The 14,049-nt window shown below is 37.7% G+C and overlaps 1 protein-coding gene across 12 annotated transcripts in view; it reads right to left on the reverse strand.

The window, feature by feature from the left end:
• Nucleotides 1–14,049, reverse strand: part of LYST (lysosomal trafficking regulator) — a 194,043-nt gene that overhangs the window by 157,942 nt on the left and 22,052 nt on the right. For 11 of the 12 annotated variants that reach the window (XR_010319418.1, XM_064276698.1, XM_010591029.3 and 8 more), the window contains exons 1-2: nt 4,000–4,095; nt 1,459–1,657 (exon numbers count right to left, since the gene is read on the reverse strand). Coding sequence is in view for 11 of the 12 variants with exons in the window: in XM_064276698.1 (XP_064132768.1) it covers nt 1,459–1,650 (192 nt within the window). In the remaining variant the exon portion in view is untranslated. Of the gene's footprint in view, nt 1–1,458; nt 1,658–3,999; nt 4,096–14,049 lie in introns of those variants that run through there. The other variant, XM_023549297.2, reaches the window with a different exon arrangement.

A 14,049-nucleotide genomic window follows, 5' to 3' on the forward strand; every position in this document is an offset into this window, starting at 1 on the left:
AATAAAAATTAAAAAAAAAAAAACAGGGGCACTGTTTTATTTTAATCTTTATATTTACCTAAAATATGTATTTATTAGCAAAATGCTTTCATAGCACAGAAAAATTATTTAACAATGGTTAAGCTTACATATAGAGCCAGTAACACTTAAAGTGCCCAAAAAATAAAATACATCTATGCAACTGGTACAACAGAGACCTTATTATCTTTTCAGGCTAACTATAATATTATTATTAACTACATTCACTAATTCCTGAAAGCAGATAGTAAAGTTTTTCTTTTATAAAATAAATACTTGTTTTCTACTAAAAAAAAAAAAACAGAAAAAAAATTTTTTTTTTCCTACTAAAATGAAATAAATATATCAGATTTAGACTTCAAGTTAACTTTATCTGAGTTACTCAGTGTTTCTGGATCTAGTTTTCTCATCTGCAAAATAAAGCTGGATGAAAACATCTCTCTAGTCCCAACTAGCTCTAAAATTCTGTTAGTTGTATAACAAGGAAACAGCAAGATACCATATAGTATACCACACCACTTTAGGAAAAGACAATAATACACAAAAACCTAGATATAGATAAGTTAAAGGACTCAGTAATTATTTTACACAAAAGGGTTATCTGCTTTCCTCCAAGAATATCCCCTAAGTAGGCTCCTTAAATAAAATTTAGATAAAACTTTTCATACCTGATGCTTACAGAAAGTGCAAATCCACAATCTATATCTCCACTAATAATCATAGCTATCTCACAATGATATTAAGACAAAAAGAACCAAAAAAAAAAACCCAAACCCACTTCCATGGAGTTGGTTCTGATTCATAGTGACCTTATAGGACAGAGCAGAAGCCCCATAGGGTTTCCACGGCTCCAAATCTTTACAGAAGTGGACTGCTACATCTTGCTCCCACAAAGCAGCTAGTGGGTTCAAACCACCGACCTTTTGGTTAGCAGCTGAGCACTTTAACCACTGTGCCACCAGGGCTCTTCATAAAAAGCACAGTATGTAAAAAACCAAGAAGGCCTGGTGGTGTAGTGGTCAAAGCACTCGGCTGCTAACTGAAAGGTAAGGGGTTCCAACCTACCAGCTGCTACATGGGAGAAGGATGTGGCAGTCTGCTTCGGTAAAGATTTACACCCTTGAAAACCCTGTGGGGCAACTGTACTTTGTCCTATAGGGTCACTATGAGTCAGAATTGACTCCACGGCAGTGGATTCGGTTTTTTTTTTTTTTTTGTATATATAAAACCATTTTAGAAGAAAGGCCACTTATAATTCTAAAATATTTCGAACATTTTGAAAAGTATCCAAAGAGACAATATATGTAATAAATGGGGCTATTTTTCTTTGTTGGAATGATTTGAGAGACATGATTTTATCTCAAAGAGACTCAGAAATTATGTACTTATAATTAAGTACAATATACTGGCAAAAAAAATTATTTTATAGAAAAATCTTACCTGATCAATGATAGAATTTAGCTTGGTAAGTAACAGAAATCCTCGACCATGAACAAGGTACTGCCCAAGGGTTGCCATGTGTGTCTCCTCCTCTTCCTCCTCCCTGGCCTCCACCCTCTGGACCACAGCATTGCAAAGCCGGTTGACATCGGTCAGAAATTCACGTGCCAGTAAGTTACTGTTGGTGCTCATGACCGAGCTAGAAAATAAATATTGGAAAAAAGAAGATTAAAAAAACTTATAAAATTTTACATTTCCAAACTATGTCTTTTTGTTTTTATATTTTTGAAACGAAGACTGACTTAAAATGATTGGGTGTTAGTACTTAACCTTGTAATATTTTCATATATAGTTCTGACCTAGTCAGGTGCTTCTCGAATAACTCCTGCCATGGCAGAAGCTAGTCCCAGGGTTTGAAATGCCAAACACAGCCAAGAATGGGTAAGAGAAGACAGAGGGAGTGGTGGCCAGGAAGGTAGATCCTGACTTTTTCTCTTAAAAAAAAAAACCTCATCATAGAATAAAAATAAACTCATTACTTATATTATTGTTTTCATGTTTCAAAACAGGGAAATGTATCTTTTAAAAATATAAGCTGTTTTTCACTTTACAGACTTTACAATCATAGCCTCACCCCTCTCCAATAATGTGGGGTGGAGAGGGGAGAAGTTTCCCATTCAAGTGAATAAAAATAGAACAATTCTAGCAGCTGAAGTTATGCCCACCTCACCTTGTATTAAACATTTGAATCAAATAAAGGGCTATGTGACATATTAAAATAAGGAAAATAATAAGGTAAAGTAGATAGAAGAGGTAGGAAAATAAAAATATAAATAAAAGAAATAATCAGAAAGAAAAAATCATAAACAACAAAATGCCCATGGTTTCAAAAGAGTTTCATCTTAAAAGTAATTTGGAGACATCTACCAGTGGCTCCAAGGGAGAAAAGACCTCGCCAGCTGCTCCCATAAAGATGACAGACTAGGAAACCCTATGGGGCAGTTCTACCCTGTCCTACATAGTCGCTATGGGTCAGAATCAACTAGGCAGCAAGTGGTTTGGTTTTAGTAACTTAAAAAAAAATTTTAACCTAGAAAGGATAAATTAAATAAGACATACATTACCTAGTCTTCCCTCATCCCATTCGAAGGGAAGTCCTCCCCATACTCCTTACTGACTGGCAATAGGAATAGTCAGTCTGTGGACCCTAATGATTGAAGCACAACGGACTAAAGAGCAGCCAACATACATGCTGGCCGGCAAAAAAATACATATATATATATATTTATTTTTTTGCCAGCAAGATGTGACTAAATTGGGCCAATTAGATTTTCTTTCTCTCTCCCAGGAATCTGAACTAGGGGACACAGTTAATGTGGAAAGGTCACACAGAGATAGGCCCGTGATAACTATTATAAAGTAAATGAGTCTCAGAAGAAGCCAATTGGGTGAAAAACCAACAGGATGTAAAGAGAAGCAGCTAAACATGAAAGGGAGAAACAAAAGAAATTCCTAATACTACCCAGTGGTTTCATTCTTGGACTCCCATCAGAATTCTGGGTGTTATTACAATAACTACTCCCTCTTTATTATAATAAATATTATTATTATTATTAAATATCAGGAGAAGACATCAAAGTAGAAAAAAAATAAAATGCGCATCACCCATTCCCTAGAATGTAGCAATAACCTGTTATGCTGGCTCTTTAATAAGCTTTCGTAAAGTTAAATTGTTCAATAAATCAAAAAATCTAATTTATATTCATCCCATATTTTTCCAACTTTATTAAACAAATGCCACCTAATCTGTCATGGATTTTAAGACCCATCATTATTTAATGTAACATGAAAAAAGAAAAAATACTACCAATTAAACTGTGATACAATGCTTTTTTCTCACTTACGAATTCTTCACACAGTCCCATTTTTGTACCATCAAGACCATTCATGATGCAACATTTAAGAGTCCTAGCACTGGGTTACTGGGATTGCCATCCGAAGCTGCTGACATCATCCTTTGCTTGCTTTTTTTTTTTTTCCATTATTGGTTCTCTTTGTTATTTAATTTTTATTTTCCCCAAAAGCTGAGAGTAAAATAAGGTTTTGTTTTGTTTCTTTTAATTGTGCTTTAGGTGAAGATTTATAGAGTAAATTAGTTTCTTATTAAACAATTAATACACATGTTGTTTTGTGACATTGGTTGCCAATCCCCATTAGCAGCTTTCCTGTGCCCTCCTGCCTTCTTGTCCTTGCCCCTGGGCTGGTGTGCCCATTTAGTCTCATTTTGTTTCCTGGGCCTGTCTAATCTTTGGCTGAAGGGTGAACTTTATGTTCATTTCTTTTAACCACCGTGCAATACGCCATTGTATGAACAAATCACAATTTATATATCCATCTCTACTAATGGAAAGTAGAGTTATTTTTCTTTTGGGGTTTAATTAATGTCATACAACTATGCAGTTTTAAAGCCTCAGACTGAATCAAGTATTTTGACTGTTAACCCAATTATTCTACGTTACAAAATATTTGTTAGACACTTACCAGTATTTCAACACTTCTGTAACATTTAGAATCTTTATAATTTGAACTCATGAAATAGAAGAACCAAATCTTCTTAGAAGAAAACTTCACCTACAAAAAAAAAAAATTTTTTTTTTAAAGACCAACACATTAATGGCAACGGTAAACCACAAAGAATTAAAAAAAATAAAGGGGCCAGCTTCAGTGTTCTGACATGAAAATCACAGGCTAGCCTTCTCAGAAGACGTGTGAATCAGCCAACAAATTTTAAAACCTCAAATGCACACTAAAAAAACACCTAGCTACAAGAATTGAGTCTTGAGAGAAGGAAGCTTGGAACACAGTGACCTGAATAAGGCAACTTGATCACAGCTCTCTACCTCTCCCCTTCCAACTCCTAACTAAGAACCTCCAGGTAAACTACAAGTTAACTATAAAGGAAGAAGAATCAGACCAGTATCAGTCTTCTTAACACTGGACTCCAGAAGACAGTGAAATATCATCCCCAAACCAAAACCAAGTCCACCACCAAATTTCATATATCCTTGTTGAAGTTTTTAAATGTTAATCTTTCATGTGTAATACAATGAAGGCTATTTCTAGAACATGAAAGGATATATTGCTACTTCTAGGATTTTTTTTTTTTTTAGGATAGCAACAAGATGCTTCTCTTTAAGTTACCTGTTGTCCCTTCACCTGTAGTTTTTACCTGGAGGAAACATGGAGGATGTTTCCTTGTTGTAGTTATGAGGCAAACATTAAGGTTTATTTTGAGTCACAAGATTTTAATCAGAGTGATGTTTTTTAATTGCTTCAAAATGCTCCAATCTGGAGAACTCTGCTGAGTTCCTTTCAGCTTGGCAAACAGTTCTTGTACCACACGCTATTCTAGGCACTTGGGGATAAAAAAAAAAAAAAAATTTTTTTTTTTTTTAAAGCAGGCAGGAAATAGTACAGAGCTGCAGCGTCTGAATTAGAAAAACACCCTTCCTGGATGAATGCGGCCCCACACCAGGGCACACAGCCATCAGAGTACAGGGAGATTTCAGTCCCGCTGGTCCACTCAGCTGCTGGAGCGCCAGCGTGCACTGCATTCCCTGCTGAACCAAATGAACCACTTGGGACGGGTCCTTCACACACCTTCCAGTCCTGCTCCGGCCCCTCTCCTGAGCTAATCCAACCACATATTTTTAAGCTTAAAATTATAGAAAGAGAAATTATCAATCAAATTATGAGCCTAACATGGTATCGTAGTAACTACTTTGACTACGAGCAGGATGGAGCCATCTATTTTAAGCAAAGCTAAAACGACTCCAGCTAATTCGGTATGGCCATTAGAAGCACAAGCTGACAGAGCACTGGATCTGTCTGTTTCTTTCTCCTACCGAGGGATATTTTCTAGGCCAAGCTGAGGGCTTTCTCTAATGCTCTTAAATGGCACGGCTTATTTGTCTCTTTATTTTGCATCACCCAGTTTGGATATCCATGCAGCTCCACTCTACCCAAGATCGTAATTCTATCTGCCAGTGCAGTCAGCTGTGTCCTACTTTACTCTGTCATCACACTTTCTACACGGCTGCAGTCTGGTTTTTATTACCCTATATTGTACTGGGTGTCCAAAAGTCTGGAGATACAGATATATCTTAGTAGGTAGAAGATGTCCTAGGGCATCGCATATATTTACCTTTGTTTCCAAAGGTTATGGATACCCTGTGGCTACTTATCTACATGCCTGTCCTATCCCCTAGGTCATGGGTTCCTTAAAGCCGGGGACTCTTATTATTTTTTGCATTTCATACCTATAATTCTAAAATTTAAATTCAACATCATTACTATAACTTTAAACTTCTAACACAACTATTGTTTTAATGTCATAATAAATAAAGCTTCTTCCCAACTCCCCAACAATTACTAGAGTTTTTACATTCTTAAAATGTAGCATAAATGGAAAGCATAACAAAATGACTACATAATCATATAACGACCTTAGAAAAATAGTAGGTTCACTTTCTTTGATACAGTAACTGCTAAAATGTAAAATACGAACGACCAAAAAACACTGACTTAACGTATTAGCTACATCTCCTAGTTTTATGTCATCAGAAAACTTCATCAATATGTTATTTAACTGAACAAATGTTGACTGAACCTTTACTATATGCCAGCTACTGCTTTAGGCATTGGATATAGGGTAAAACCAAAATCCCCACCCTCATGGATTCTAGTGGGAGAGAGACAGACAAAAAATAAGTATATATTATAGTATTGGGTAGTGCTAAATACCATGAAGAAAAGTAAAATAGAATGAGGGTACAGAGAGACAGGGATGCTACTTTAGACTGAGTGGACAGGAAGGCCTAAAAAGGTGATGTCTGAGCAAAAATCTGAATGAAATGAGGAAATGGGCTATGTGGGTATCCAGGCAAAGAACATTCCAGGGCTTTGAGACAAGTATATGCTCAATGCACTGGATGTTGGGTGGAAGAGAAAAAATGGCAAAAATGACTACAAGCAGGAGCTAGCAGGGTAGAGGGAGTGGTAATTACTGCTGAAGGGGTATTGAGTTTCTGTTTGCAGTGATGGAAAACTTTTGGAAATGGATAGTGGTGATGATAGCACAACATAGTGAATGAAGGTAACTAATACATTGAATTATACACTTAAAAATGGTTAAAATGGCAAACGTTGTATATATTTTACCACAATAAAATTTTTAAAAATGACTTTTAAAGGAGAGAAAAGTCACTCTTTCTACTAAAGTAAGGTAGAAAGTACCATGTGAAAAATAAAGGGTGGAGTAAGGACTGGAAAGAGGAAACAGAAGTTTTCCTGGTACCATTTCTCTCTAAAAAACTGAAATTCCTTCTTCTCTCTCCTCCAAAAAGAAAAAAAGGAAAGGCTATAAGGTTTTTTAGTTTGTGTGAAGGGTAGTGCTGTTTACTGAAAGGTAAGACTGGAAGAAGTGCAGGATGGGAGAAAAAATAAAGTTCAGTTTCAGAAGTCCCTTAGAAACCCAAGTAGAGGATACTGAGCAGGTAGTTGGACATATCAAACCGGAGCTCACGGGCAAGGCTAGAACTGGTGAAATCAATTTGGGAGTCATCAGCATGCAGACAGTATTCTCAAAGCCATGGAACTGGATGGATGAAGTAACCCTGAGCAGCACCCTGCTCTAGAACAACTTTCTGCGAAGATGGGACTGTTCTATAATCTATGCTATCTAATACAGCAACCAAAAGCCAAATCCACATGTGGGCACTCAACACTTGAAATGTGGCTAATGTTCTGAAGAACTGAATGTTTAATTTTATTTAATATTAATTAAGTTTATATTTAAAAAGGCACATGTAGCTAATGGCTACCATATTGAACAGTGTGGACCTAGAGAATGAGTGTAACTAGAGCAGAGATGACCGTCTAGGAGCCTGGAGGTTTAATGTCACTGCGAGTCAAGGTGAATAGGAGCACCCAGCACAGGAGACTCAGAAGGAGCAGCCCATGAGACAGGGGGAGAACCAGGAGAGTGGTGTCTCCCAGAAACCAGGTGAAGAAAGCTTGAAGCAGGAGAAAGTGATCACATGTGTCAAATGTTGTTGTTAGGAGGTTGAATAAGATGAAGACTGGAATGGATTTGGCAACATGGAACACAGAAGTTACAGACAACCTTGTTAAGAGTGATCTCAGTGGAGTGGGAAAGAGGGGTGAGGAAATGGAGGCAGCAAGTTTAGACAGCTCTTTTGAGAAGTTCTGCCATAAACGGTACAAGGAAATGGTTGGTAGCTTGAGGGGGACACAAGATGATGGGCAAGTTTAAAACACAAAAGACAAGGGGTTTTAGCATTTTGTAAACCGAGGGGAATGATCCAATACAGGAAGGAAAATAGATGAAGTAAAAATCAGGAGAGATAATTCCAGGAATACCAAGTAGGCAAAATGAAAAGGATCCAACGTAAAGCGGAAGGAACAGTGACAGTCTGTCTAGTGGAATAAGAAGGATGACAAGATACATGGGTACAGATGCAAGACAACTGGTGTATTTGGTGATGGGAGGATGAAGTTCTTTTCAGATGTTCCTATTTTCTCAGAGAAATACGCAGCAAGGTTACACACTGAAAGTGAAAACTGGGGAGGAAGTATTAAAGTGATGAACAGAACAGGATCCCGTAAGAGACTTCCCACTAGGCTGCCAATGAGTAATGAGATTACGATTGAGTTCTGTTCCTCAATAACTGTACCTGCACTATAATCAAATTCTCCATTGTGTCCCCAAGAATAGAATGATAGGCTGTCAAATACCTTATGGAAATCTAGATATAGTATAGCTACTGTGTTCTCCTAATCTGTAAGAGGAGTATCTCCATCAAAAGTGAACACTGGGTTACTTGGAATATATTATTCTTGGTTAGGCACTTGGCTGCTAACCAAAAGGTCAACAGTTTGAACCCACCAGCTGCTCTGCAGGAGAAAAAGACTTGGCAACATGCTCCTGTAAAGATTACAGCCTGGGAAACCTATGGGGCAGTTTCACTCTGTCCTATAGGGTCACCATGAATTGCAATCGACTCGATGGCACACAACAGAAAACCCACATAACCTTTACTGCTCATCTTTCCTTTCTGTAAATATTAGCAAATCTTTTCAGAGGATCTTTAGAATCTTCTGTGGGAGTAACATCAGGCTCATAAAATCTATAAAATCTACAATCTTCTTTATAATTTTGGAACTTTATTCCTTCACAGTCTTCTAAAAGTTTTCACATTCACCATAATTATTCAAAGATCAGTTTGAAAATCACTTTAACAAATGTTTTCAGAATGTGAACCTGAGATGTGAATTCACACTCACTTTTTTGAGTAGCTACAGGTTCTGGTGCAATTGTCTCCCCAATCTTGGGCTTTAATTTTCTCCTATTATTATTATTAGTTTCACTCTTACTAGTCTGTGTAGAGATCACTGTCCATGTCAGAGAAGACAGAAGCAAAATCAAAGCTTCAACATTTCATTCCTTTTCTGTATCTGATTAAAGGGCCAGTTTGTTAACAAGATGAATCTATTGCTTACTTGTCATTTTCATATTCTACACAAAAAATGTGAAAGGTCTTTTATGTCAGCCTTAACCTTTTTTAAATCCTCATCTCATTATTCTCCTAGGATTGGGTCCCTTTTTATATGTTTTATATCTGTTTTTGGTTTTATATCTTTCTTTCTCTTTTTTGAATGTTATTTTAAAATCTGAATTCACCAGGCCACTTTACCTCCCCTTTTCTTTACATATTATTTCAAATTTTCAGTAAGGACCCTGATTATGACCACTTTACAATCACTTTCCCTTCTAGACACTGTATCCATGGCTTTATAACTATCTTTTCTTTGAACTTTAGGAACTCTCTATTCCAATTTTCTATATCCTAGCTTTGTTCCTTATTCTTCTTTCAGCTATCCTTTACTAAACATCCACTTTGTGACAGACACTATGAATACAAAATGCAGAGACTTGAGGACAATCTCTGTCCTCAAGAAGAACACATTATGGTGGCAAAGGCAAACCAACATGCAGGGTTTTATGTATTAATAAGAGCACTTAACACAATCTGGGTGGTCAGGAAAGTTTCATGAAGTAGGTAATCTTTGAACCAGGGCTTCAAACTAGTTCCATCTGGTTCAACCACCTGCTGATCACTTGCTATTTTAACAAGTTCCCAGGAAGTTGTACATAAGAATTATTACCTGGTGCAAATTCTGAGCAGGGAACTTACCAGAAATACAAGTTCTCAGCAGGGTGTCAAACTGGACTGAACCGGTTTGAAGCACTGCTTTGAACTAAAGAATAAATAGAAGTTGAAAGAAGAATGAAAAGAAAAAAAAAAAAGGCATTACAGACAGAGGGAGGAGCTCAAGCCAAGTCACTGAGGGAATTACAGTAAGTTTGGTATCAAAATACAAAACGAGATACAGGAAAAATGAGGGTGGAGGGGCAAGTAAGCAGAGATCCGATGTGAGAAGTTTTGTACATTATACTAAAAATCTCGGGCTTTAATCTACCAACTAGTGGTTCTCATCAGGATTTGCTCATCAGAATCACCTATGGAGTTGGCCTAGGCCTCACCCTCAGAAGCTGTAATTCACTAAACCTGGGGTGGGATCCAAACATCAGTGTTTTTACCAAGATCCATTTTTAAGTCTGATGAACAGTCAGGGCTGAGAGCCACTGCTGTAGGTGATGGGAAGCCCATCAATTACCGTCAGCATGAGAGTAGCATGGTCAGTCTTGAGCAGACAGATCATTCTAGTGGCAATGTGGAAGACATATTTGAGGGAAAAAAGTCTAGATGCATAGAAACCAATTTGGAGACTGCTGCAATACTCTAAGCAAAAGGTGAGGAAACTATTTTCTAGAGCAATAGTAGTAGTAGGGTGCAATTTTAATAAATAAATATCATCCAGAGGCAGGATGAGAAGACAGGAAGCGACAGGAACTGATTGAATGGACACAAGAAACCCAGGGTGGAAAGGGGGAGTGTGCTGTCACATTACAGGGATTGCAACTAATGTCACATAACAATATGTATATAAATTTTTGTATGAGAAATTAACCTGAACTGTAAAACCTTCACCTAAAGCACAATTTCAAAAAAAAGGAAAATACATAAATATCCAGGAGTTAAAATGAGCACAGCTTTTGGTGAAGGACTGGATTAAGAAGAGAAAGGGAGGAATCAGGAACAACTCCCAGAGTATTAGCTTGGTTAACTGGATAGATGGCACTGCTGAGTTCCAACAAGGAAGTGCACACCAGAAGAAGAACTGAGGCACGTGTGCTGTAGGGGTCAAACCACTCTAAGCCAGGTGAGCTGAGTCCTCTGCCCATCTAGCCAGTGTCCAACTTCTTTGTAGTGACTAATGAGGCTAAATCCACCATGCCATTCATTCCAATTGGTCACACACATAGCAGGCATTCAGTTCAACTCACTTAATGAATGGCATGGCCTTTCTCTCAGGGTTCCCATTCCCATGCCTCTGCTTTGACTGAGACTTCCTGCATACATTTAGGCAGTTGACTTTGATATCTTAGCTCTGTCCTGGGTTTGTGATTAATTTCCACAACCTATCATCCACCCAAAATATCACAGAATTAGTTATGACCCTCAGTCTTGTGGATTGTCACACACTTATCTATCTTCTTGACACAGAATTACTCTACCTGCTCCCACACCGTCATGGCAACATTTATGCTTCACTTTTAGGGCTGCCCCTCCTACACTGGCATTTTTTAATACCTTGTCACTTCTGTGTTCCTGTCAGTGATACCAATGACATTACATTTACCACTGAAAATAAAATCTCAAGTTCAACAACAGGGCAAGAAGTGCACCCTAAGTCACCAAGTTTACTGAAGAACTATCAGATAGCCAGGGGCCATGGTGATCAGAAGGGAAAAGGGTCACTGTGCTATACTTCTCTTTTTCACTAATTCAACCAGTGTTTAGTATTTATTCAATAAATACTTATTAGTTGGCCCATTATTTCTCCTATTTTCACAAGTTCCTAAATAGCCAAATATTCACCATCTGACAGTGGTGAAAACAAAGGACCCTGAGGTAGCATATGAGGAATTTAGCAATTATTACCCAGTCACACAAAGCTGTTAGAAATTTTGGCTTCTTCCCTAAAATGACTACCCCTCCCACAGAGTTGCTAAGTGGATCCCATGACATTACGTGCACGCGAAAAATTCTTGGAAAATTTTATAGCACTATGTAAATGCTCGGCACTAGCTGAACACGTTACAAGACAGTGCCATCTCAGGGAAGAAAAATATCACTGCAACCTTTGCTCAGAACAGTTCGCAAGGAAAATGTTGATATGGATTTTCAAAGTTATACTTTATGATGCAGTTTCCAAGGAAGCCCTGAAAATAAAGGCAGGGAGTACTTGCATTTTTTGCTTTTCTCTACCTTGTGGCTTCCACAGAAAAACAGAAAAAGACAAGAAAAACGTTATGATAATGAGCCTGATTAGAAAGCATAATTTTTCCTCATCAAATAGTGTAATACCTGAAATATTCAATTCCTAATCTACCACCCAAAAAACCAAACCCACTACCTTCGAGTAGATTCAACTCACGGTGACCCTATAGGACAGAGCAGAACTGCCCCACGGAGCTTCCGAAGCAGCTGGTCAGTTTGAGCTGCCCACCTTTTGGTTAGCAGCCTGAGCTCGTAGCCACTGTACAACTAAATCCTGGTAAACTCCTTTTAAAATAACACTGTGCAAGAATAAATAAATAACATTTTGCTCTATGTACTTGCCTAAATTTCTTGTTTATGATACTATTAATTACCATTGGAAAGAATATATTTTAGAAATGCATTACGTGACAAAAAAGGAGGATACTGCTATAAGTCACAGTTGTGAGGATTAAATAAAATAACATAGAAAAGTAAGTGCTCAATAAATTGTTGAATTCGAATCTGCCATGATTTAAAGCAGCCTTTGGAGCCCTGGTGGTACAGTGATTAAGAGCTCAGCTGCTAACCAAAAGGTGGGCAGTTCAAATCTACCAGCTGGTCCTTGGAAACCCTATAGGGCAGTTCTACTCTGTCCTATAGGGTCACTATGAGTCTAAATCGACTCTATGGCAACAGGTTTTTTTTTTTTTTTTTCATTGAAATTAAGGACTGGATAATAAGGACTCTTCCAGGGCTTTGAACTGGTTCATTCAGGTTCAGACTCCTGCTAAGAATTTGGTTCAAAGCCCAACCCTTAACTATGTTAAATCTCATCCCCCACCCCCCGCCCCGCCCTGAGTTTAACATATGATAATAGACTGATTAGTGGATTTCATTTCATACATTTATTTTTTATTTTTGATGAGAATATACACAACAAAACATATACCCATTCAGCAATTTTTAAATGTACAGTTCACTGACAATGGCTACTTCTCATTGCATCACCATTCTCACTACCTCTACCCATATTGTTTTACCACCATTAACCGATTCTCTGCCCCCTTAAAGTTCTCATCTATGATTTAGAGTTGCTGTTGTTTACTTAATCTCATACAGATAATTCTTTAAAAGAGCACAATTCTCAAGGAGAACGTTTTTTATTAAATGAGCGAAATTGCTGTTTAGTTTAAAGATGACTTCAAGGGATAGCTTCAGTTCGAGGCTTAAAAGTTGTTTCCGAGCAATAGATTCGGGGATTCCTCCAGTCTCAATGTATCTAGTAAGTCTGGTTTCTAACAAGAATTTAAAGTTCTGTTCCACATTTTTTGCTCCTCTTGATCAAGATCCATCTACTGGATCCTTGATCAAAATGTCCAGTAATGGTAGCTGGGCACCATTCATTTCTTCCGGTCTCATGGCAAAGTAGTTCATGGAGGTAATTAGACCTACAGTCCATTTCCTACTCAAATTCCTGGGTCTCCTTGCTCTGTTGCTCCAAGCAAATAGAAACCAATTGCATCTTGAGTGGCCACTCGCAAGCTTTTAAGACACCAGGCCCTACTCACAGAACCAGGAAATAGAACAGAAACTCTAAAAACAGTATTAGGCCATTGGACTGGAGAGGCTCACAAAACCACTACCCTAAACCTCTGAACCAAGAGACTATTCCCCTGAGGTGTTTATTTGTACTTATATAGTATCAAAAGTAGCTGCAGCCTATTTATTTATTTATTATTATTATTTGGCTGCTGTTTTCTTTGTAAAATTATATATTACTTTCTACTCCTTATAGAGTACTGAGTTTCCATTAACGGTGATTAAGGGTAGGGTTGCACAGCTGATTAATGTAATTGCTCTCAACAAGTTGCACATCTGTAAAGGGCTGAACTGGCAAAAGTATGATAGCTATCTTAACAACAACAAAAAAAGAGTAGCTGCTAAGGCTGCTTATGTACAACCAAATACCTCAGGAGATTTAGTTCTTTGGGTTGGAGGTTTAGGGTCATGGTTTCATGGGACATACCAGTTAATTGGCCTAATAACATGTTTAGTGCTTCTGTTCTACCTCCTAGTTCATGGCATAGCACCTAGGGTCTTAAAAGCTTGCAAGCCTGTTGCC

Source organism: Loxodonta africana, chromosome 25 (genome assembly GCF_030014295.1).
Source record: "Loxodonta africana isolate mLoxAfr1 chromosome 25, mLoxAfr1.hap2, whole genome shotgun sequence".
NCBI classification, from domain to species: Eukaryota; Metazoa; Chordata; class Mammalia; order Proboscidea; family Elephantidae; genus Loxodonta; species Loxodonta africana.